General features: G+C 36.5%; 1 protein-coding gene across 1 annotated transcript; it reads right to left on the reverse strand.

Annotated features, from left to right (window-relative positions):
- Nucleotides 1–544: 544 nt before the first annotated feature.
- Nucleotides 545–21,699, reverse strand: sfmbt1 (Scm like with four mbt domains 1). Its single transcript, XM_026275326.1, has 21 exons — nucleotides 21,554–21,699; nucleotides 18,389–18,445; nucleotides 17,948–18,042; nucleotides 16,399–16,642; nucleotides 15,689–15,777; nucleotides 14,574–14,826; nucleotides 12,552–12,649; nucleotides 11,007–11,108; nucleotides 10,423–10,582; nucleotides 8,631–8,713; nucleotides 8,015–8,141; nucleotides 7,648–7,761; nucleotides 7,241–7,283; nucleotides 7,078–7,148; nucleotides 6,838–6,977; nucleotides 5,893–6,002; nucleotides 5,556–5,731; nucleotides 3,968–4,146; nucleotides 3,257–3,481; nucleotides 2,696–2,824; nucleotides 545–1,951 (listed from the first exon to the last, which is right to left on the reverse strand). Exons 2-21 carry the CDS (start codon nucleotides 18,411–18,413, stop codon nucleotides 1,805–1,807), a joined length of 2,610 nt encoding a protein of 869 aa, XP_026131111.1. The 5' UTR covers nucleotides 18,414–18,445; nucleotides 21,554–21,699; the 3' UTR covers nucleotides 545–1,804.
- Nucleotides 21,700–24,269: the final 2,570 nt, after the last annotated feature.

Consider the following 24,269-nt stretch of genomic DNA (forward strand, 5'->3'; position numbering starts at 1 on the left):
ATCTATCTATCTATCCTTACGAAACAGCAAAACTTATGTATTTGTATTGTAAATGCTGTTCTTTAGAACTTTCTGTTAATCAAAGAACTCTGAAACCTTAACTAATAAGAAAGGTTTCCTGAGCATCAAATATAACAGAAGGATCACGTGACACTGAAGACTGGAGCAATGGCTGCTAAAAATTTTGCTTTGCCAACACAGAAACAAATACCTTTTTTTTTTTTTTAAATATATTAAACAATTATTGTAAATATTTCACAATATTTCTGTTTTTACAGTATCTCTAATCAAATAAATGCTGCTAGTGTTAGTTAGCATAAAATACTTCTTTCAAAAAATCTTCTTGACCCAAGACTTTTGAACAATAGTGTACACACAAGAGACCATATAATTAGAATGCAGAAACATCTACTTAAACATTATTATCTATGGTCTATAAATGTATATCCTAAGTACACAAATTAATGCATTCATTTTTTTTAAAGCTATCATAGCCCCAACCACTTTCTTTTAAATTCACCCCCTGAAAAACAAAAACAAAAGGCAAGATTCTGTTCATTTTATTTTTCTTTTAAATAACAATTTCCACCAACATATAATTAAGAGTAAACCAATATTATTATTAACCAACAAACTTTGATCAAATGGATGAAAACCAACAAATGAACAAAACAGAATGTGGCAAGACAAGGTTTCAAAACCATCTTTCACCATTCCTCCACAAAATACTTAAAGAAGAAGTATCAAGGGAAATGGACTGCTAAATCAAGAAAAGGGAGACTGTTGCATATCTCATCATCAATTCAACTACAATCCATAGATAATAAATCAAACGATGCTATCTGGTTGGAAACGGGGCATAGCTTTGCAATTGCAAAACCAAACCAAACCAGTTATTTAGACCATTACATCATAGAGGCCCCTGAAATTATTTAATGCAGTATATGCATTTAAACACAGATGCTGCAATCTACTTCATATTAAAAATATTACGTTTACAAGCAGACACATTTGTAAGAGTACAAGACTCTTCAGTTTGGTGTTGTTGATAAACCCTGGATTTGCCATTATGATTATTATCCCTATCACAGTCACTGACATAACCTGAACTTTTTGTGTGCTTATGCCTTAACCATAACACTTCATCATGTGTTTTATTACTCTGCACTTTTATTTAATAATGCATCGTTAGGATAAGCAAATTATTAGTAGTATTTACAGAAACCACAATGGCCTCATCTTTTACACTGTTGTGTTACAATGTAATTTCCAAGCTTTTTATAGAAAAACCAAACCGAAATGGGAGCATTAAATCAGTCCCACTAAAATTAACATCTGCTTATTTACAGTATTTACATTCACGCTTCTGTATGTACACGTTTGCATACCACTTACAGTACATGGGCAATTGTTTTTTTGTGCTTAAGGTAATTGCATTGTCATCCGCTCTACAGTTAATAAAGGTTTCAGAAACAAGAGCTTTGCTTATCGTTGCAGACACTGAATGGACTAGTTCCTTTGACTCAGGTCTAACCTTACCCTGAGCTGAACTAATCTTTAAAAAAAAAAAAATAATTAACAAACTTAACAGTAGTCCAGGCTTAATTTGACATGGATAGCCCAGCTGTACAAGTACCAGATTCACCCTGTTGAAAACCACCCCTCCAGCAGTATCTAATGGTACGGCAGGCGTCTAAAGCGCTAAGTGATTTAAAGGTTCTATGATCCATAGAGCACAAGGAAGATCACAAACATTAGGAACGTCACCTAAAATGTCAAATGCCCTGCTCATCTCTGCAGAATGTCAACCTGAGCTGGCAAACTGTTGGTAAAATGCTAGCTTGACTCGTTCGATCTGATGGCACAGCTTGATGGCGGGGCCGAGCTTCAGGTCCATACATTCCTGGACAGTGGGAAGATTCAACAGAAGCAGCGCTTGACCGTCAATTTCCTGGAAGGTAAATGAAAAAGAGAATAACCAGTAATAAGCATGTGAGCCAGGGAAATGAAGCTTAAATTAGTGTATGGAATGTATTGGGACCCAAAACTTTTTGCAATCAAATTACCGTATTTTTCGGACTATAAGTCGCACCTAAGTATAAGTCGCATCAGTCCAAAAATACGTCATGACGAGGAAAAAAACATATGTAAGTCTCACTGGACTATAAGTCGCATTTATTTAGAACCAAGAACCAAGAGAAAACATTACCATCTACAACCGCAAGAGGGCGCTCTATGTCTTCAGTGTAAACTACAGGAGCACTGAGCAGCATAGAGCGCCCTCTCGCGGCTGTAGACGGTAATGTTTTCTCTTGGTTCATTTCCCTCGGTTCATGTCAAATGAATTTTGTTAAATAAGTCGCACCTGACTTATAGTCCGGAAAATATGGTAGTCAAATCTACAAAGCTGGCCACAAATGAAGAATACTCACAACAACGCATTCATTTGTTGCACTAATTTGTTCCCTCATTTTAGGTAAACTGTTCCCATGACTTACTAATACGTTTTCTCATTTTAATGAAATCAATTGTTCGCGCTGTACTTATAATATGTTACTGCAGGTAATTGAAGACGCTTTAAAATCCAATCACCGGTGCTTGCAGAAGACTACTACTAGTACTAGGTATAAATGGCAATATGACTGGATGTTCATGTACTGGTGCTGTGGATATTTTAGAGGTGCATGTATATTACTTGATCCATAAAGATGCGTGCCAGTGGAGCACAATCAGTGGTCCTGATAAAACGAACAACATCTGTGACGCTCCATTCCAGTGGACTGCTGTCCAGACACAGCTTCGGAGGAACTTCAGTACGTGGACTCTTCAGAAGAGACAGCATAACAGTCAGGACTGCATTATGTGTTATCATACACAAAACAGTACAAAATCTAGTTATGGAGTTACATTCCTAATTGTTAAAAGTATAGTGCAAGTCAGCAGATCTCAAACTTTTTCACTTCAGAGCCTCTCAAAAATTAGATTTAAAGGGCCCTATGATGTTTGTAGTTTTTATGCTAAAAGCTGCTTTCCATTTTTCCACAGAAACTACTAAAAATAACTATGATGTAATCATACATCTTGATTTTTAGTCTCTTTGTTTTAGCTTAAAGCATATTTATTCTTATTTTAAATAATTTTTAGCAATTTTACCACCTCTTGGAAGTGTGCTTATACCCCAAGTAGGCCCCAGCCCCATGATTATTAAATGTTATAAATTAAATATCACATTATTTTCTAATAAGCCCAGTGTTACCTTGGGTGAAGGCGGTCTGTTTTCATCATCTGAGCAGGATGGTGAGCGAGCTTTCCGGCGTCTGCGTGTGGGGCGGGGGGTTTCTGGAGGGGAAGGGGAGGGGGTGGGGGGCTGTGACTTCTTCTCTGAATATTCAGAGTCATCCATCAGCTCGTCTTGCAGTTCAGAGCCCGTGTCTTCACTTAGAGAGTCATCCTCATCCAGATCTTCTTCATCACCACTGCCCTGTAAGACCAAACAGTGACATTAGTGGATTTGTAGATCCAGTTTAATGCTCATTCTGGTTAAACTTGCATATATTTTATAATAATGGCCAAGATGTTCATTTTGATGATAGACACATCTGAATTCTGCTCATGGGCTGAATCTAAATGGCAATGACATTAACTCTATGTGCAAATGTTTCACCAGATTGTGCATTTCACATTCTAATGACCACATTAAAACAGATGGTTTCTGAAGATGGTTGTTGTTGAGCAGTTATTCTGAATATATTTGAATTCTATTTAGTGTGGTCCAAACATCTGAAAATCTGGGTTCAAGAGTCTAATTAAGCCTTGAGATAACCTAAAAGTAAAGCGTTAGGATGTAAAAATAAAGCAAAAATGTTGGACTAAAGAATCTTGGCTATTTAAATGTATATTAAATGCAAAATAGAAGCATTTTCACTAGAGATCTCAGACTTTTGCAGTCACATGTTGCTTATGTTACCTGAGGGGAACCTGCCGGAGTGTTGTCAACTGAAGCAGAAGAACGTCTCTTTTTGTGGACGAAGAGCTGCTTCCTCCTCTTCCTCCTCCTGCCTCGTCTCTTCACACCTCCCTCTAAGTTAGAGTGTCCGCCAGGAGGTCGGCCCACACGCTTGCTCTTTTTCTTCCCATAGTAATATGCTATAAAACAGGTACAGTCAGTTTTACAGAGCCATTCTGAACAGAAAGTAAAGGAAGGCACATCATACAACTTAAATAAATCATGGATGAATATATCAAGGTCATTTTTTTTCACATACAACATAAAATAATCAGATTTTGGGGTTAAATTAGATTTTCCTATGTAACTCCTATATGTACTAGGGGTGTGAATCGGCACTGGTTTCACGATTCAATTCGAATACGATTATCATGTCGATGATTTGATTCGATATCACGATGCATCATGATTATATCGCATTTAGTTTGTGCATTTTTAATAAATTATATATGCAGGCTACTTTTTAAAACAATTATGTGAATTAATTAATACTATATTAATTAATATATAATGGATTAATTATTGTTAAGAATTAAGTAAATATAGCATTTAACACATACAAGCAAATATAAAGTAATAAAAGTAATAAAAAATAAAATTACAAGGGATAAACAAAACACTTTCATTAAGTGCTTTTGGTGTTTTAAGTATCCGAAAGTTTACAGATAATAGTAGTTATGGGTTTTTCTTTTTTTGCCATTTGGTTATTACTGATGAGATCATAGACAGTGGCGGCTTTAATAGGCTGCATTCACACTAATGCACAGCTCTATTTCAACATATCAGATGTTTTGGCCTGCTCTGAAAACATCACTGATTTTTTACATCGATTTTGTATCATAAAAGTAAAAGCAAGTGCATTTAACTGCAGACACAAGCTTCAGGACAAGCACAAAGCCCAAGTGAAAGTCTGTCAGTACTTGAGTTTCATGCATCTAATACATAGGCTACTGCATTCCAAACGGCAGAGATAAAAGACTAAAATAACAACGAATATAAGCACAATCAAGCAATAAGCACGTGTCTCACAGCGCATATCCTGTGCCGCAATATGTACTGATTAAGGCTGTCACTTTTTATTCGATATTCGAATATGCATTCGAACATGACGTGAAATATCCGTAATTTAACTTTAAATAAAATATCCAGTTTTTAAAATGCCATGTGCAGCGCATTTTTTATAGTCTATGTTTAGACCGTTTGTTTTTTATTTTATTCTTTGCCATCTTATCCAGTGGAGGGCACTCTAGACGTATTGTAACGTAGGCCCATGACCAAATCCAGCAAATAATAGCTAGCTTACGGTGTACATTTTAGGACATCCTCAGACCTCAGTCATTAAATGAAAAGGCGTCATGCCTCAGACTAAAAGGCTTCAGTCATCGGACAAAACGGCATCGCGCCTCGGGACTGAAAAGCTTCAGGTCTCAGGAAAAACACGTAGATATTCAAATACATTGCATGATATTCGATATCCGTTCGAATTTGATTTTTCTCAAAAGTGACAGCCCTAGTACTGATATTGATCAAATAGAGAAAAGAGGCTCACTGTATTTGGTTTTGGTGAGCACAGAGCAGTTCTCTGAGCAGCGCTCCAGCACCATTCGTGGGCCGAACAGGTTGGGACAGCACTCCAGTTTAATGCAGGTCTTCCGGCAGAAATCAGCCACCTGGTCTGCAGTGCGAACAATCTCTACTGTCGCTCTGTAACTCTTCCCTTTGTACCTGTAAAGCACAAAAACTAATCAGAAAGCTGAAAGCAAATGATTTATGTTAATTATTATAAACATTGTTCCAATGTATTATAAACTTGTTCCAACAACCTTTTACAGGTACCCCTGTAGACATGTTTTTTTAGGGTTCAATGTGTAGGGCACCATACTCACTTTGCTTTAAGTGTCTCTCCATGACCCTGCCAGCGGCCCTCTTGGTCCAGCTGCAGCTCTCTCAGCACTCGACTGGGCTTATAGGCAGAATTTATCAGCAGTGTCAGCACCTGGACAGGCCACAGGTCAGTAGATCAGCATTACCAACACACAGTCAAAACAGAACCGAATAGTTCAACTCCAGTTTCTAAGCCATGTTTAAAGTTATTACAAAATGCAGATAAAAGCATACACATATTGTTTCAAAGCAGCCTTTTAGAAAATGTATGTTTCTACATTTCAATTAAGATTGATCTGTTATCTGACTGATCCATTAGTTAACAACACATATTCACTGTGACTGCCTATCTATATGATAGAAACCATAAACAAATAGGCTTTTATCTTACGAAATAATTGTTCAGATTTTTACATCGGGCTATAAAGTGGTTAAGATTATTATTTTTCTTATGTACTACTATAAATGTATAAAAAAAATTTGTAATGCTTTCGAAAAAAAAAAAGTATCTTAGGCTAACTAAAGCTGAATTTATTTGGTTGCAAATACAGTAAAATCAGTAATATTGTGAAATATTAGTTCAATTTAGAACCGTTTTCTATTTGAATAAATCAGAGTGCAATTTATTCCTGTAATGCAAAGCTGAATTTTCAGCATCATTACTCCAGTCTTCAGTGTCACATGATTCTTCAGAAATAATTCTAATATGCTGATTTGCTATTCATGTTCCTGTTATTATCTATTCTCAGACACTTTGTGTCATGTCTTAGAACACATTTGATCCCTGTAAAAATCATCATTATACATTTTTGAACATTTCTATTCGAGTTTTATACAGCAGAATAGGAGGTTTTAAATACAATGAACAACATTTACTCATTACATTTTGTAATTTAGAAAGAACTAATTTAAATAATACTGCAAATTAGCAGTGTGTTATGGCTAACCTCCTTCAGCACCAGGACACAGTTCCCAGGTCCCACACACTGTGGCAGTTCTGCAATACGCCCCTTATTGAGGTAGGGCCCTGAAAAGCAGCGATGGTTAAAATAGATCTTGGGGCAACAGTACTTCCCATTCGCCTGCCCTGTTGGTGACACAGACAAGATTAAAATAGTACCATGTTAGAGAGCCACTGAGCTTTTATTAGAGTGTAAATGGCTGACAAGGATGTGAGGAAATGTTACCCATCTCAGCCTGACTGCTGTTAATCTGTTGTTTGGTAGTATCAGGTGAGGAGTCTTTGGATGGTACCCGGCTGTGATGAAAGAGATAAATGAGTGTTTTTCCATAATCAAAAGTACTTTTTTAAAAAGTGATTAATTTCAAACACTTGTGTGTCTTTCTTACTGTTTCTCTGGCTGAACAACTGCAACCTTTCTCTGTTTCTCCACTGCAAAGAACACATAAAATATGAATTTATGTCTCTTAAAAAGCCAACCCTAGTTATATATTTTAAATATATGTTTAATGGATACAATCTGTTAACATTTACTGACATATAGCTTGAGACTTACTGATATAAAAATTATAATTTAACTTTATTTGGAGTACTACGTTTGCACAATGCACATTTCTTAATATTTAGCCAATGTGTTTTAATATTAGTACTGATGAGGACTATGATCTGAATAATATCGACCTTTAAATCCAAGATATTTAGAGTGTACCTGAGTTATATTTGCAATAGTTCCACTTTAGCACAACCAAATATACTTCAGTATATCTTTAGCTGGACTTTAATTCCTAAAACTGACCTCTGGGCTTGCGGGGGTGTAGAAGAGGATAGCCATTGGTCTCACACCAGCTCACTGGAAAAATATCCATGGAGTCTGTATGAACTATGATCTCTGGGATGGCTTGCTTCAGACCTGAACAAAGAGCGAGAGGGAGAGATAAATCAGCCTACTGACCAGTTATCAGCCTACTGACCTTTTGTGTACATAAAGGGTTAAACCCAGTCTTATTTTAGCCCATTAGTGGTCTTGCTATTTTTAATCAGGGTCTCTGCTTTTTTTTTATTAGTTTCCTCTCAATCCAGTTCAAGACGACACTGCATAATTATTTTTGGTCATTCAGAGCTGCCATGCTAAAAAAAAAAAAAAATGAGTGTTGACACCACACCTTCCAAACGAATCCACATGTGTTGACCTTTGACCTTGGTAACAGTTGCTACGTGAATGTTTTCAGGGCAGAGTGGGTTAACAGCCTCCAGCATCATGGACTCTTTAATGCACTGATCAGAAGGGTCCTACAAGGAAATTGAAAAAGCAAGTCAAAGTCTTGCAATAAATTATAATCGTTTGGAATAAATAATTACTTAAAATAATTTATTAAAATGCATTAAATTGATCAAAAATGACATTACATTTTCAATGCTATAATATATTTTGAGCATTCTATGTATATATATCTATATGTATCTATATATATACATACTTACATGAGTCATATATATATATATATATATACACACACAAAAAATATATTTATATATTAAGTCACAATTTACTGAGAATTTTTTTTGTCAAATGGTATGATAATTTCTTAAATTAACTATATCAAAGTACTTCATAAGGTTTTTTTATTATTAAAATGAGTTGTAAATGTAAAACGTGCACAATATGAGGTATATTGAGGTATATAATTTATGTAACATTTGCATTTTTAATGCATCTGTAATGTGTTTAATGTATTTTTATAATGCCTTTGCCCCAAATATGCAGAATAAGAAACTCACAGGAGGAAAGCATTGCTGAGGGGCTGCTTCAGCTTCACACTGCTTTAGATAGTCTGCCCAGTCAAAGTCCTGACCTTGGAACCCTACACACACACACACACACACACACACACACACACACACACACACACAGGTCAACAAGTGCACCTGAGACACTGTCAACTCCATGACTCATTACCTAATATACATACAGATTAGAAAAGAACTGACAACATTAGATGAAACAAGATTTAACTTTGAAGTAAATCACAAACAGAGCCCCAATGGCAACTGAAATGATGAATTAATCAATATGTTGATTGGCAATTAGCAGCATGTGAGGCGTAAAAGAGATCTGACAGTAATCACATTGATATGTGAATGATCACATCAACAAAGGTCCAAAGAGGTCAAATAATGTCTCCCAAACTAAGACCACAGTATATCAAAATAACCTGGTGTCAAAAATACAGTCAAAAATCTGGGTGTTATTTTAAACAGCAACTTGTCTTCTGACAATCATATTTCACATATAAAAAAAACAGCATTCTTCCATCTTAGAAACACTGCCAAGCTACAAAACATGTTACCTGTTTCTGATGCAGAAAAGCTTGTTCATGCATTCATGACCTCTAGACTGGACTATTGTAATGCACTTCTAGGTGGTTGTACTGCATCTTCAATAAACAAGCTACAGGTCCTTACCAAGTCAAGAAAATATGATCATATTACCCAAATTGTACAGTCTGTGCACTGGCTATGTATTAAGTTTCATATCAGTTACAAAATATTATTACTTATCTATAAGGCCTTTAATGGTTTAGCTCCTGCGTACCTAACTATCCTTCTACCAGGCTACAATTCCTCATGCTCCCTAAGGTCACAAAAAGCTGGACTTTTGGTAGTTCCTAGGAGAGCAAGGAGGTAGAGCTTTTTTGCATTTGACTCCCAAACTCTGAAATAGCCTTCCTGATACTGTTTGGGGTTCAGACACACTCTCGGTTTAAATCTAGATTAAAAACACATCTCTTTTGTTTATCTTGGGTTAAACAAATAGATTTTGCTTGTAACTAGGATTTACACAAGCTCCAGTCTGGATCCAGAACACCTGAGAAGAGATGATGCCAACCCTAACATAACATACAGAACTACCAAACGTTGCTATAAGTTTAATTGCATTATATACCAAGTGCTGTTAATAGTGTTCATTGTTTGTTTGATTACATCTCTAATTAATTTTTCCGTACATTTCAGCCATATGTACATTAACTGAGTCACCACTGATAAGCTACTACTAAATATTGTAGAAGCGTAATTTTCTGTAAAGTTGCTTTGGAACGAAAAGCGCTATACAAATATACTTGAATTGAATTGAATTAAATAATGGCATGTCCAGTCATCCCACACCAGCCATTAGGTCTAATGACTGCTCTGCTGGGCAGTATAACTGCCAACGAATGAAGCCATTTTTCAGGACAAAGAGCATCCTACAGTAAAGACTCTGCTCGCTCATGAATGCACATTACCAAAAAACAAATGTTTCATGGACAGCAGGATGAAGTGAAATGCTTGGTGGCATATTCAATCGCCAGATATTTTAGGCAAACTTTTCCTGCTCGAGAAAAAAAAATGCAACTTTCCCTTAAAGACAGTTTAGGACTTGTAAGACAGCATTCCAAGAAAAGAAGCTGTTCTGAAAGAAAAGGGTGGACCTCCTTTCTGTTAGGTCCTTATTGAATAAATTGTTAGACATTTGTGTTATTTCACTTTCCTTACTGTATATGACAATTAAAAGCAGGCTAAATGTAAGGACCTGGAGGAGGGCTGAGCTTGACTCCGTTCTTCAGGGTCCACTGTGTAGGGAAGATTCCTGGACTGTCTCTGTGACATAGGAAAGAGCGTCCTCCTCCCTCTTTCTGTGCCTCATTTCTCATATCATCCATTTGCACCAGAAAGAAATGGTCATTAAACACCTGTCACACACAGACAAACACGTAAATGAATAGAGCACACAGAGCTAAGAAGAAGGACACAGCTCTACAACTAGTTTAAATGTCCATCCTAAACTCAGTTATCAGGAATACACCATGTTTATGGAAAACACTCATCCTTCAGTGTGAAATGTCTGACCTTCATGTGTGGTAATATTGAGGAGACTAATTCTCTTGAACCTTCTGAAGGCCTGTTTAAGCCAGCATCATTAATAACAGGCAAAGGTTGTGTTTGACAGAATACTAACTGAAAAATAGAGGTCATTTCTGCTTTATAACCCCAATTTAGCCCTGCATTTGTTTATTACAAAGCTATATGTAATAGCACAGTATTAGTGTAACAGGTCCAAACTCCAACAGTTTACACAAATTGTGGCGGTGATAACTTTAGGGTCCATCCCGATACCTTCTTCACAGTGGCTGGACTGATGGTGAAGGGAGCTGCTGGGTCCACAGCTTCCAGCTTCATCCCTTCAGTAAAGCAGTGTGGATTGATGGCTGATCTGTCCTGAATACAGAAACAGGTTTATAGTCTGAATATGACTGAATCATTTAAAAACAAGCAGAATAAGTATTGTCATTGTTTCACACACCACAATATACACAGACAAAAAAAAACAAAAAAAACACACATATGCATATATATGCATACTATTATGCCATATTTAGCCATATAGCCATATTTACTTACAGCTTGTGTCAGCACAAACCGTCTTTTGGTGTTAAAAAGTACTGTAAGGATTTACTAAAAAAGCGAAGTGAAGAATTAGCGCTGAAAAGGTGTGGACACTTATTTTTTTGCGCCCGATCTTATTGGATATCCATTTGTAGGAGTTTCCCTTTCAGATGCAAAATTTATGAGAGTAGAGTATTTAAAAGAAATCACGTAATGTGATTAACGTTTGCACTTGTTAAATTACTGCTATTTTTAATGCCCCCCAAAAAACATGTCTTAAAGCAAGTGCTAATTTGCACTGCTCTTGCTAGATTATGCTAGCCATTATGCAAATTATCTGGTTGCATCTGTGTTCTTCAATGTGCACATTGTCAGTAAATCACACAGAATTTTTCCCTACCATCTGTGCATTTATAGATATGCTCTCTAATGCTAATTTGCCCTGTTTAGTAAATCTGGCCCTAAAACTTAAATTCAAATTATGGGGATTAATTATTAAATATTGAGTTGAGACACTGAGGTAAAAAGCAATATAAATACTGTTCAGTTTCTTGCACAGACCGATAGTTTTGTGTCTTTACACATCGATGTATCGTCACAAGCCACAGGGTTTAATTTGGTTTTGTTTGTGTATGTTTTATGACTCACAAAGCCATGATTCCCATCCACTGACATTATACGACTTAAATACTACAAAATCGAGTTAAAAATCAAAAATGTTTGTGTTCTACTGTAGAACAAAGTCACCTACATCTTGGATGCCCTGGGGGTAAGCAGATAAACATCAAACTTTCATTTTTGGGGGAACTATCCCTTTAAGGGATATTTCACACAGAATGCCTTTTTTTGGGGCAACACAAGGCATTAGAATGGGAAAAAGTTTCAAGAGATGTGTTTTTTTTTTTTTTTTCAAGTTGAGCTTCATTTAACTTGACGCAGTGTTCATGTGCACATGCTCTAAAAGATGCTACAGCAAGAGTCAAAGATATCCATCAAGTGCATGTTTACAAAGAAAGATCTGCAGTGGAACGCAAAAACGTGTTCTGTGTAATCGGCTCCCAAAAATGGCTCCATCCAAGATAACCTCTAGTTCGTTTCCTACATGGATGACCTTAGTGCAACCTGCAATTAAGCGCTTTGCTCAAGGTCACAAAGGTCACAGTGGATCTCCATAACTCTCCAGTTTATGGAGCGCACCAACAGGGTTAAAACAAGCAACCTTGGGGTCAAAGTCAAGTTCTACTAAACACTAGTAGTTAATCAGCCTTTACTGACCCTGTAAAACTCCTCGTTGATGCTGGAGTCCTGAACCTGTGAGGAGACGGTCTTCTTAACCTCCTCCCATTCAGCTTCAGTGCGCAGCGCAAGCAGAGCTACAAACAAACATACACAAAGACACGATCACCTCCCTGCTGACCACATCACATGTGTTTATCTTCTAAAAGCTAGTGGACTCTGTTCTAAGCCCCTGTAAACCCTTCCCCCATCCACCAATCCCTGCTATTGATTAGCTGAACTGTAATATGTGGGTCTCCTAGGGTAAAAGTTCTTTAGTAGCGCTTAGGAGCACAATACGGGCCACCTGCCTTTTTGTGCACGATCTAAACTTCCAGCATGGAACGGTTAAGTTGATTTGCACATTAATAGGTCAGGAAGAATCTACTGTGAATCCTGTTGGTCTGTTCATTCAATCATCTAGCCACAGCAACATGCAGCATCAACAACCCTAAACATTCACATTTATTTCCAGTTTCTGCTTCTGTTTCCATGGTTTTAGCTGCTCTGACCACTTACATTTTTCAGAAGCTAGCTAGTGCTTGATTTGGTTCAGCATTGAGCACATAAACATGAAAACTGGCCATGCTAGTAACAAAATCATATGCTGTGTAGTTCATCCTAATTATTTTTTAAATGTAATATGCTAAGGACTTTTAAGTAGTGCTGTCAAACAATTAATTGACACACACACACACACACACACACACATATATACATATATATATATATATATATATATATATATATATATATATATTAGGGGTGTAACGGTTCACAAAATTCACGGTTCGGTTCGATACAATACACTGCTGTCACGGTTCGGTTCGGTTCGGTTCGGTACGTTTTAGATACAGCAAAATGTAAAAACATCTCAACTTTTCAGAATGCCGCAAGCGCACCGCGGGTCATGTGACAAGAACCAACCAATCAGCTTCATCCTTTCCCGTAACAACGTTGAAAACTGAGCCAAGATGAAGGAACAGCTGATCATAGTTGTATATGGATTGCAATTTTGAAATAAATTTAGTAGCAGAGCTACTGCAAGCGATTTTTAGAGCTGCAAATCCATTTATCCTTCGCTGAAATTTCCGCGTCTCATGGAGAGAGCACGTCATTGTTGCTTAGCTGGTGTACCCTGTCATGTTGCAGATGCGACATACCGTTGTTTTTTTATCCACCACTCTTGCCATCACCATTATAGCTTAAAGGGAATCCAAAGTGCACCCAAACACCAGACCTGTTGGTTACTGGAGGATCTTCTTTTTCTGGTCTGTTAAACGCATTGGCCATTTTGCAACGAGCCTTCAGCGCGTACTGAGTGAGCGAGCGCCTGACTGAGTAGTACCCTAACATAAACATATAAGTTGGTGTTTTTTTTCTTCTTCGGGAGTGTCAGGGGCGTTGCCTGTTACGTCGTTTGGGTTATTGGGCTACCTTGTTGAACGCATATCATTATATTTCTCTCTTTTTTTTTTTTTTTTTTTTTTTTTTTCAAATATAATTAATTAGTCCAACGAACCGTTCGGTATACATAATGCGTACCGCGTACCGAACCGAAAGCGTCGTACCGAACGGTTCAATACGAATACGCGTATCGTTACACCCCTAATATATATATATATATATATATATATATATATATATATATATATATATACTGTATATACACACATACATGCATGTGTATGTTTAAGATTTTTTTTTATATTTTAAATATATAACATATAATATAAATGACATGAATATAAATATATACATGTAAATATTTTCAAAATATATACTGTATGTGTATTTATATATACATATATACATTTATATATACAGTATCTACATACATAATAAATGTAGACCGTACACATATTATATAACATGTACAGATTACATATAATATGTAAACAAAAACTTTTATTTTGGATGCAATTAATCGCGATTAATGGTTCGACAGCACTACTTTTAATTTCATTTCCGATATTTCAAGATACATATAACAAAGATCTTTAGAAATGATAAATCCCTCACCCCCTGGTGGTCTAAGGGTGCAGCTGTGCTCCTGTGCCCAGCCTGGCAAATGAAGCAGGGGGTCCAGGTAGAAGACCCATGTGATAGATTTGGTGTCAGGGAGCCCGTCTGTGCCGGCGTATCGTAGACGCAAGCGACCGGCTATGTTCTCCTCGATCACTGCAGACCAGACCACCTCAGCATCCTGACGGTCCACTAGCTCGACGTTAAGACCCGGACTTAACAGATCTATAGGATTACAGCCACGCTGAGCCTACAAACACAAAAGCAAAAGTTGCATGCATGGAGATAATGTAATATGTCATATCTTAGCAATATCTGTGAAAATTTAATTGTTGTGCTACAAACATAAATGTAAAAACCAAAGCTATAACAATGGGTCATTAATTTATGATTGTAATTAATGTTTTTTTAATAATGTTTGAGGCTATTAAGTTTCAAATAAAGAAAAAAATTATGTCTTTTCTACCTGCTTTTTTCCCTCCAAGTATTTGTATGATTTAAATCTTAATATTTTGCTTTTTACAGTTTAACAGCACTTTGGGTCGGTACAATGTTTTAATGTTTTTGAAAGAAATATCTTGTACTTGCCAAGGCAGCATTTCTTAAATACAGTAAGATACGGAAATATTGTGAAATATATCTAAAAAAAATTAAAAGAACTGTTTTCTATTTTAATATTTTTATGTATTTTATTTTTTCTGTTATGGCAAAAGCTGATATTTAGGCATCATTCCTCCAGTCTTCAGGGTCGCGTGATCCTTCAGAAATCGTTGTAATATGCCGATTTGGTGCTCAAGAAATATTTCTTATTATATTATCAATGTTTAAAACTGGAAAATCAGTTTAATGTGTCCTTGCTAAATGAAAGCATTCATGTAAAAAAAAAAGTAATAATAATAATAATAAAAAAATATATATTATTATAATAAATTGCATAAATACTGCATCTGTTTGAGTTTACATACTAAAAACACTGAGATAACGATTGCAGGAAACACGTCGTTTAGTTGACTTGAAATATTAATTTCAATATATCATGCTATCAGTTTATTTTGCAATAATGACCAGCTCTCTACACATTTTCTCCTACATTCATAGGAGACATCCCTTACCCCTTCCAGGAGACTAGCAGGTACACTGCACGATTCAGCCAGAGCTTTCTCCAGCAGCGCTTCCCAGTCCTGGTGCTTCTCACGGACACCTGAGCACAAATTCAGAGCATTTTAAAGACATAACAGATCTATATCCTGCTGACAGATTTATGCCATGCGCTTCTGACGGCTTCACCATTGACATGGTATTTTGGGCTATAAGCACAGCTGTCAATAAGGCACAGGCAGCCAGAAGCAAAATGCCAGCAACCATCTGGACTCCCCCACGTCTGTACCTACTGCACTCTACTGCAGGATTTTATTAATAAAAGAAGCTTTAAGTATTAAAACGGGTCTTTTAATAATTTCAGAGGAGTAAAGGCCATGCCCATCAGCAAGCTGCAAGCTAAATAAAAGCCCCAACACAAACACCCCTCCCCCATTTCCTGAATATGCCCACAAATCGACTGTGAACAACCACCTACAGGAATTAGCATTGCGCTGCAAGCAACACAGCATTTGAAGAATGTAAAGAAATATGCTAATTTGGCACTGTACGGACGATGCGCACCAAGCTTCTTTGAAATGAGAGCATAACCTCTGCAGAGCCTAAATTCAAATCATCTTTACCTAAAAAGTCATGTTCTCTTGAGTGAGTGACTAAATGAAACATTTAGGTTCTAATCATCATAAATTAGACAGCACAGTGAAGCTGCTAAGTCTCTGCTCACCCTCTGGAGGTCTCATCGGTCGACCCTGCTGCTTGCTCCATCCAATCGGGTGCAGGTCAGCGGTCATGATGTCACACCAAAAGTCGGCACGCCGGTCATCTTGATAACCCTCATATCGTAGCAACAGCAGCTGTCCGCAGGTGGTGATTATTGTGGCCACCCAGTATGCCGTTTCTGTTTCAGTACGCACACACACCTCCAGCTTCATACCTGGAGTCAGACCGGTCTCCAGGCCCTGGTCCACCTGCAAAGAAAAAAACACTGGTCTGAGCAGGTGACAGAGCAGACACATGGCCAGGTGACACCTGGTGAGTAAACGGAGTCTAACTTTGGTCTCACAGTATTTATAAACTACTGAAGTATTTATCAACACTTTAACTTTTTTTATTTTATATAATACGTTTTATTTTTTCTTTTGAATACATTCGTCAAGTGTTTGTGTCATTCTTAATTCATCTAATATTTTATTTACATTTTAAGCTTTAATTTATTCACTTGAAATTATTTTAATAGATTTAGTTTTAGTTAACAATAACAACACTGAAATGTATATATTTTCTGTTTTGCAACATGTTTTACAAACACTTCCTTGTCTGCCATTGGTCAAATACAGATAGTCGCGCTCTCAGCTACTTTTTGATTTCCTGTTTCTGTGCTGGGACTGTCAGGAGGCACAGACAATCTACCAATGCATTACTTATAGCTGTTTTTGCATATTAATTATTTCATGCAACTAAAAATGACAGACTTCAAAATATGAGCACGCTGCATGCCATCCATTTATGTCAAACACTTCCAAAGGAATACATTTTAATGTGAACAAATGGTTGCCAATATTATCAACCTCAAATACATTCAGTGACTATGACAATCTGACAGCTAGAGGTCATTCAGTGAACTCTGCAGACAATAAAATCCACACTAAACACTAATATTATAGCATATATACTATGATGAAAATCATCAACTTAGAGGACATTTTTTTTGTATACCTGGGGAATTTGGTCAGTGGTATATTCTTGTCTCATGCCCAGGTTAATTTCTGACCCAGCAAATAAATTCTTTAACATCTAAATGGTCACTTATTGGTCTTACAGATCCCATGAGAATAGGAATACATCACTAATGCACAGCGAGTAATCTAAATGTTGATTGTTTTCTTACACGCTGGCTCTAGTGCACTCTCTCTACATTTCTGTTTTTGCCATCAGACGCAACAGAACGCAATGCCTCAAAAAGTTGGGTATTGGTGGATTCAAACCTAATTCTTTAAAAGATCCAGCTCAAAAGAGCAGTTCATCTATGAATCATTTAGGTAGCTCACATAGCTCCTGCAGCAATTGCAAGGTCATGGATAAAAGTTTCTTTCAAATGAATAAAAATCTACTTTAGCTGCTTGCATCAGTGTAATAGAAAAACATGTTTTTGTCACATCCGAATTTGATTAAAAGCTTTCAGCTTGGTAAAAAAAAAAAAAAGTATTTTCTTTAGATTCTAGGGATTCATTATAGTGGTGTAGCACAAACACAGGCTGGCCCGGTTTACTCACGTGTTTAAACGCATGATGAGGAACAGAAAGTGCTCCGGTTTCCTCCAGGTAGTCATCCCAGTTATACTCTGACACATCTTGACCAGAGTCTGCATCTGAAAAATTGAACAACCAATAACTTAAACACTGCAGAGTTCATTCAGCTCAGTCCACACACACAGCCTCATCACCTCACATCAAACCATATCAACAGAGCGTGAAAGTGAGTGCTGATATAGAGATATATCTATATATATGGTGATAATAGGCAGGTGCTCAGGCTGTACAGAAATGTCCACCACTCTCTGTCAAGGACTAACACTGTGCCAATACAATATATTTTCATATGTGCAATACAACTCTCAATACTATAATTTTCAGGGTAAAAAAATTGGACTATAGTTTTGATTTTATTCAAATTATTTAGCAACAGTGCAGAAGAAAAGAAACTAAATAGCTTACCAGACTCCAGCGCCTCAAGGCTCATGTCTGAACCCCCGGAGGACAATCAAACCGTTTCTACATGAATAATAATGAAGGGGAAAAAAACAACAGATGAGAGAAAAACAAACACTGAAACAAAGAGAGATTAATTATGATATTAGAATAACAATTCATATAAAGAAATTCTGTAAAAGTATTTGCATGTGTGTGAGAGAGAATGCAGAAACATGAGGAGACTTGCACAAGCCACATTTCACACAGACTAGTTCATTTAAGTAAGTGGGAGGAGGAATCCTTAGAAAAAAGCCACTTCTGTCACTCAGATTCCCCACATCACCTTCACGAAGCAAAAATGAACCACAAACCCAATATAGCTTTGCAAAATGAAAAATTTGGGTAGATATAATATTGCCTAAACAGCTAAGACTCTAATAATGCAACATTTATGGACAAAGGGAACCCAAAATGACCATTTAAGTAGAAACTCTGAAAGTTCTGTTTCAAGCTCAACATGCAATCTGAAATGTCACTCTCAGAAATGCAAAAAGAAAGAAAATGGTTACCAAAGTTGCATTAACTCTGTCTATTCATCCAGAGCTGTCAAGCTGTCTTTGTGAAGGTTGACATCTCTATTAAAGAGAGTCAGACATTCTCCCTGACAGCCGTTGGCGGGCCACGACCCTCATGCTCTGCTGGGATCAACTCTTTCAGTCCACCCCCCTCAACACCAGCACTGTCCCAGAGCCCCGGAGCACAGCCCAGGCCACGGACACAATGTACTGGGGGTCATGGTGGTCTCCAATAGTGATTGAAAAGAGCAGCAAGGGCTGTTTAAAAAGCCATTTTGCTGTCCCTCAGTATGAAGATCAACTGAACTCTAAAGCATTATGTGAAGAAATTACCCTTAAAAATAAAAAGAAAAACCCTGGTTTCCGCAAAAAAAAACAAAAAAAAAACAACAATAATAATTTAGTGTTACTACAACAACTGTGGGAGCTTGTATAAGCCTGTTTGGGCATAAAATAAATAAACTGCACATATTGTAGAAACTGTACAGTACTTTGGCAGAAAGTTGTTGGTACTACCATAGTGAATTTTATTTATTTTTAAATCAGAAAGAAAATATACAGAGATGGTGGACAGTGTAACACTTTGACTCAATGTCTGCAACTCTAAAACACTTGGAAGTATTTTTGTTTTAATGCATCTTAAAGGTTGATATAATATCTGTCTCTAAACAATGTAAAATAATGTCAAGTACAAAAAGCACTTACACTAATTTTGTGCCATGAATTAACTGTGGAAATTCTAATTCCTTTTTTAAATTCATTATTACTATACTGTAACCGTCGCATTTTAAACATTTTCATTCAAAATGTCAAACAAATGGGAATTATGAATTTGAAAAGGCAAATAAATTAGCAATGTCTCTTTTTTTTATATACAATTACATATTTATCTATTTAAAGTAAACTACATTTTCATTGTTACAGTAGTCTGGTTAAAGGAGAACTAGGGATGATGTAGTAACTATGGGAAATGGGCAGAAACTATGGTTGCCATGGTGATTTTTTTAAGTGAAAAGGAAGTCTTTGTTTTCATTGTTTGTATCTCAGCGTTTTTGTGCTCCATCCTAAACATAGATAATATTTTCATTCTTGTATGTGACAAAATAGTTTAGAAATCTACTAGTCCCAAACCTGTTAAATAACATCATGTGGAAAGAAGACTAATCCACATTATGTTATTCTTTGTGTTATAAACAATTTTGAGTATGAATTTACTGTGGTAATTAAACTTGGTCTCTTAACCACTCCTCCTGATTACCTTTTGATTTTTTTTTATTATTATTTTTAAATGGCAAGCATATGGGGAACATTATTTTAAAAAGCAAATAAAAATACCAATGATGCCTAATTTTGTCAAGTGCAGAGAAAACCCTGAGAATTTGATGCAAACCCACTTTCTTTTATCCATTAATCAACATGAAGCCATGCTCTTTATATTTCGAACACAAAAACGTACCACTTCTACAGTGATGATGGTGCATGTAGTGCACGAGGAGACCCAGCGGAAATCTATTTCTGGTGTGTCTATGAACCCTCAGCACATTCCTGCCAAACTCTGCCGCTTCATCACTTCAAACTAAAGACAACTTCCCTCCATTGATCAAGGTACACACAATCACAAGCGAATTACGAGAGGAAGAACAGGACAAATGACGCAGTGACCGTTATCACGTGCACAAACGCGTCCAGAGACATTCTGGCGAGTTCTTCTTACACACTGTTGTGAAGAATGAGAGGACTTTCATAACAATAATATTATTCTTGTTTAGACAAATTATAAGTTCAAAAGTCAAATACCCCCTTTTAAATTTTTTTTTTGAATATCTAATAGTGAAAACGACATGCGAAACAATGTTTTCCTGTGTTTTTATGACCGAACGAAGCCAAACGGGAGCGCGAGTTCTTCACAATGGAGTGATGGTGACTTATAACACAACTTATCTTATGTAACACGGCCAGAGAATGAAACTGTCATCAATTTCTGAAAGCGCTTGAGGAAGCTCACCATTAAACTTTGCCTTTTTAACATGAACATCACTAAACCCCCACAAAACAACACGATATCCTACAATCACAATAACGCACCATTGTTATGTATAACCACTGGCCAAATACACGCCATTAAGAAGGTAGCGATAAATAGAACCGATAACTGTTGTATAATTTGAATCATTTAGTGAATGCAATTCATAGAAATCGCCCAACGATGGATGATGATAGTTCGCTGGTGTGTTCGGCTAGCTACATATGACTGGATAATAGCATTTAATACATTCACGCCGATCAGGCAACTTTCATTCCGAGAGACACATCGCGCAATTCAACATTATTAAACACGAAAAATTTTCTCGGCGCTGTTTGGCGAGGCTTTTTTTGTTGATGAGAGTGCGGCTGATTTCGTGCACATGCTAGAAACGCCTGTAACCAAGTCAAGTTACTGAAACGTCATAGCTTAAGCAATAGAGCCAGGCACTCATACGAGCGAGCACAAGTCACCTTTTTTTTGGAGACGGGAAAAAAGATGCAGGCAAAGCAAAATCGCTCATTAAAGCCAAGGTCGATTAGGGCAAAGGGTAAAATACGTAAATATTTGGGAATGCGTTTCGTTTCTTACCAGTGGGGAGTTTTTCAAGTCGGTTTTAGATGCCGTGTCTTTTTCCGCCTAGTCGTTCACGACCTCATTCCAATATGGCACAAAGTGCGAGTGCGCATGCGCCGTGTCTCGCGCGAGCCTCTCATCCACGAGCCCGGGGATTGATATTTGTTGGCTTTCAGCGATTAAAAAAGGCGAACTTGCCACATATTTGAACTGACCGTTTACAGTGTCCCACCAAAACAACACTGAAATAATGTTAACACAGCACTTTTGTCGATTATTAGAGTTTTAATTTGAAATGTGCATAAGCTGAACAATAAAAACGCTGGGACGCAATATTAAACGGTTGCTTACAACTGTCATAACCTGTTTAGGTCTTGGCTGCGCGGAGGTTAGCGGTTATTCTGGTTTCTATAAGTTAATGGGATGCATTCAATCAATAATGTTGTTTACAAGGTTTGCCGCCCTGCCTCTCCGTCGTTTTGTTCAGTAAAGTGTTTGTCCTATTGGCTAGAACGTACAGAATCTGTCTTTATCTATCGCAACTGCGCCACGCTGAGCAACCTGCTCCTCCATGTAAATCATCTTTCTGGATCCTTCTGTGGAAACAAATGATTTCACATTTGAAATGTGATTGATTTATGTATAGCATACTGGAGATAAAATGATTGATACAAAAACTTTGAATCTCCATTTTCCTTTTGGTGTCTCTTAGGTCAACATAAAAAAAGAGAGAAAACAATCATTTAAAAAAAAAAAGATTTCAAATAAATTAGGTTTGTTTACTAGGTCAGGAACTGACATTTGTCCCCATAAAGTATAGATTAAATAATTTATCCCATAAGAGAGGGCTTATCTCTTTGAAAGCAGAAACAGAAACTAAAAGGCTTTTAATAATTTACTTGATTTAAAACCTTTTGATAGTCTTGGTTTACTTTACACACTAATCTTTTTGCAATATAATGCACATTTTACTAAACTATATTTTAAGACCAATTATCTTTTAACAATTTTAACAACTTTTTTTTACTTTTTTAGTGTTTCATCATGAAACAATATGCATCTTTTAAAATGTTTAATGAAAATAGTTGTGGAAATTAAAGTATGTCTTATATTCCTGGTGTCAAATTATAACTATTGGGAACTACACAGAGCAAGATCAAGAACATTTGCAAACAAAAATGTAGAATATTTTTGTATTTCTATCAAGAAATTGTGCCTAAAAGGAATCAATAATCAAACAATAAACTCATATTTGTTACTTTTGAAATCTATAATTTTTCAATGTGACACAATCTGTCTTTTATTCAAAATGAGTTTCTCACTAGTCAAACATGTGACCACTTACATGTTTACACGTATTGTGAACATGATTTTTAGCCATTTTAATAATAATAATAGACCTTTAAAATATAAAATGCATCATATATGGTAGATACACCTCTATACTAACATGTTTTACGTGCTTCCTCTCATGTAGCTTTGACCTAGACATCATCTTTCCAAGAGACAAACTGAAATTAAACAGCTCTGGTCATGTGACTGTTTACACCCGCCATGTAAAAATGTTCACATGAAATGAAGACAGTCTGCACTTTCATTTCTGGTTGGTACATCTGTGTAAAATACATTAACTACTTTTTTAAGGACCCATCAACAGCAAAAGTCAATTTTAGTGACGCATATTACCGGTGGATCTGAATTTGCTGTAATGCTCCGAGAAATGCTTCTTTAGGTCAAACGAGGCTTAACATGCAGTTTCATCCCAACTCCGCTAGATGGCACTACCTTCAATCTTTTCAAATTAGTTTAAGCGGCTGTGATGGACGGCGATGATGGCTCAGCACAAACTAGCTACACTGAATGAACGTCTTCCTGCCAGTTCCTTAGCAAAATGATCAAAATAACCTACATTTCTGAACCTAAATAAATATGGGATTTCCATAAAGGCAGTGGTGGTATGGTATTTTGGTAGAAACTATGATTAGCCTACTATAATAGGGCCATTCCACCGAATGGATGCCATTTTCCATTTAAAATGTTATGTTAAATATGTGTTATATGTTGTTCAAGACTGAATCTATTAATATAGATATTTAACTATTCAAAATCTGTATTGGTCTATCTCAGATTTCATTGATATAGTGGAAGTGTTGAACATTGGCTAGTGAGTTGATGTCACTGCTAAAAAAGGCCACCTCATGTTTCTATTTAAATCTAGTGGTCTGCAGAGGTTTGTGTTAGGGTTACGTTTAAGAGTAGAGGACGTATAAATAACAACAACAACAAAAATATAAATATTAAATTAATATTGATATTACAAATAATAAACTTAATATCTTTTCAGTTTTTCTGTGAATTATTGTTTTCTTGTGCAGCTCACAAACGCCATTCCATGAGTCTAATACATAATTGCCACTGAATGGAAATGTCTATTACATTTTCTGTCATACTTGGAGTAAAGTAATATAAAACACCAATGCAGGACCAACCACAGGTTTTCTCTGGGCAAAAGCACTGTCTCAGTGTGAATAGAAGGCCAAAACGTTGAGAAAAAGATGCATTTTCAAATATAGATGTAGCCTAATATTTAGATTGATAAACCTGATGACACTACTCACTCCTGTTACTTTTACTCAGTTTCTGTATATAGGATAGTTTATGAGTAACAGGATCGAGATTTTAGGAACATTTTTCTAAATACATATAATCTAGCCACATTGAGTACATGCTA

Source organism: Carassius auratus, chromosome 11, assembly GCF_003368295.1.
Source record: "Carassius auratus strain Wakin chromosome 11, ASM336829v1, whole genome shotgun sequence".
Lineage (NCBI taxonomy): Eukaryota > Metazoa > Chordata > Actinopteri > Cypriniformes > Cyprinidae > Carassius > Carassius auratus.

Excerpts from the sequence above, each read along its gene's own strand:
- sfmbt1 (XM_026275326.1), bottom strand. The coding sequence starts at position 18,413 with ATGAGCCTTGAGGCGCTGGAGTCTG. Across the intron at positions 11,109-12,551 it reads TCAACGAGGAGTTTTACAGG|GACAGATCAGCCATCAATCC; the intron begins GTCAGTAAAGGC and ends TTCTGTATTCAG. Across the intron at positions 1,952-2,695 it reads CACGCATCTTTATGGATCAA|GAAATTGACGGTCAAGCGCT; the intron begins GTAATATACATG and ends TTTACCTTCCAG.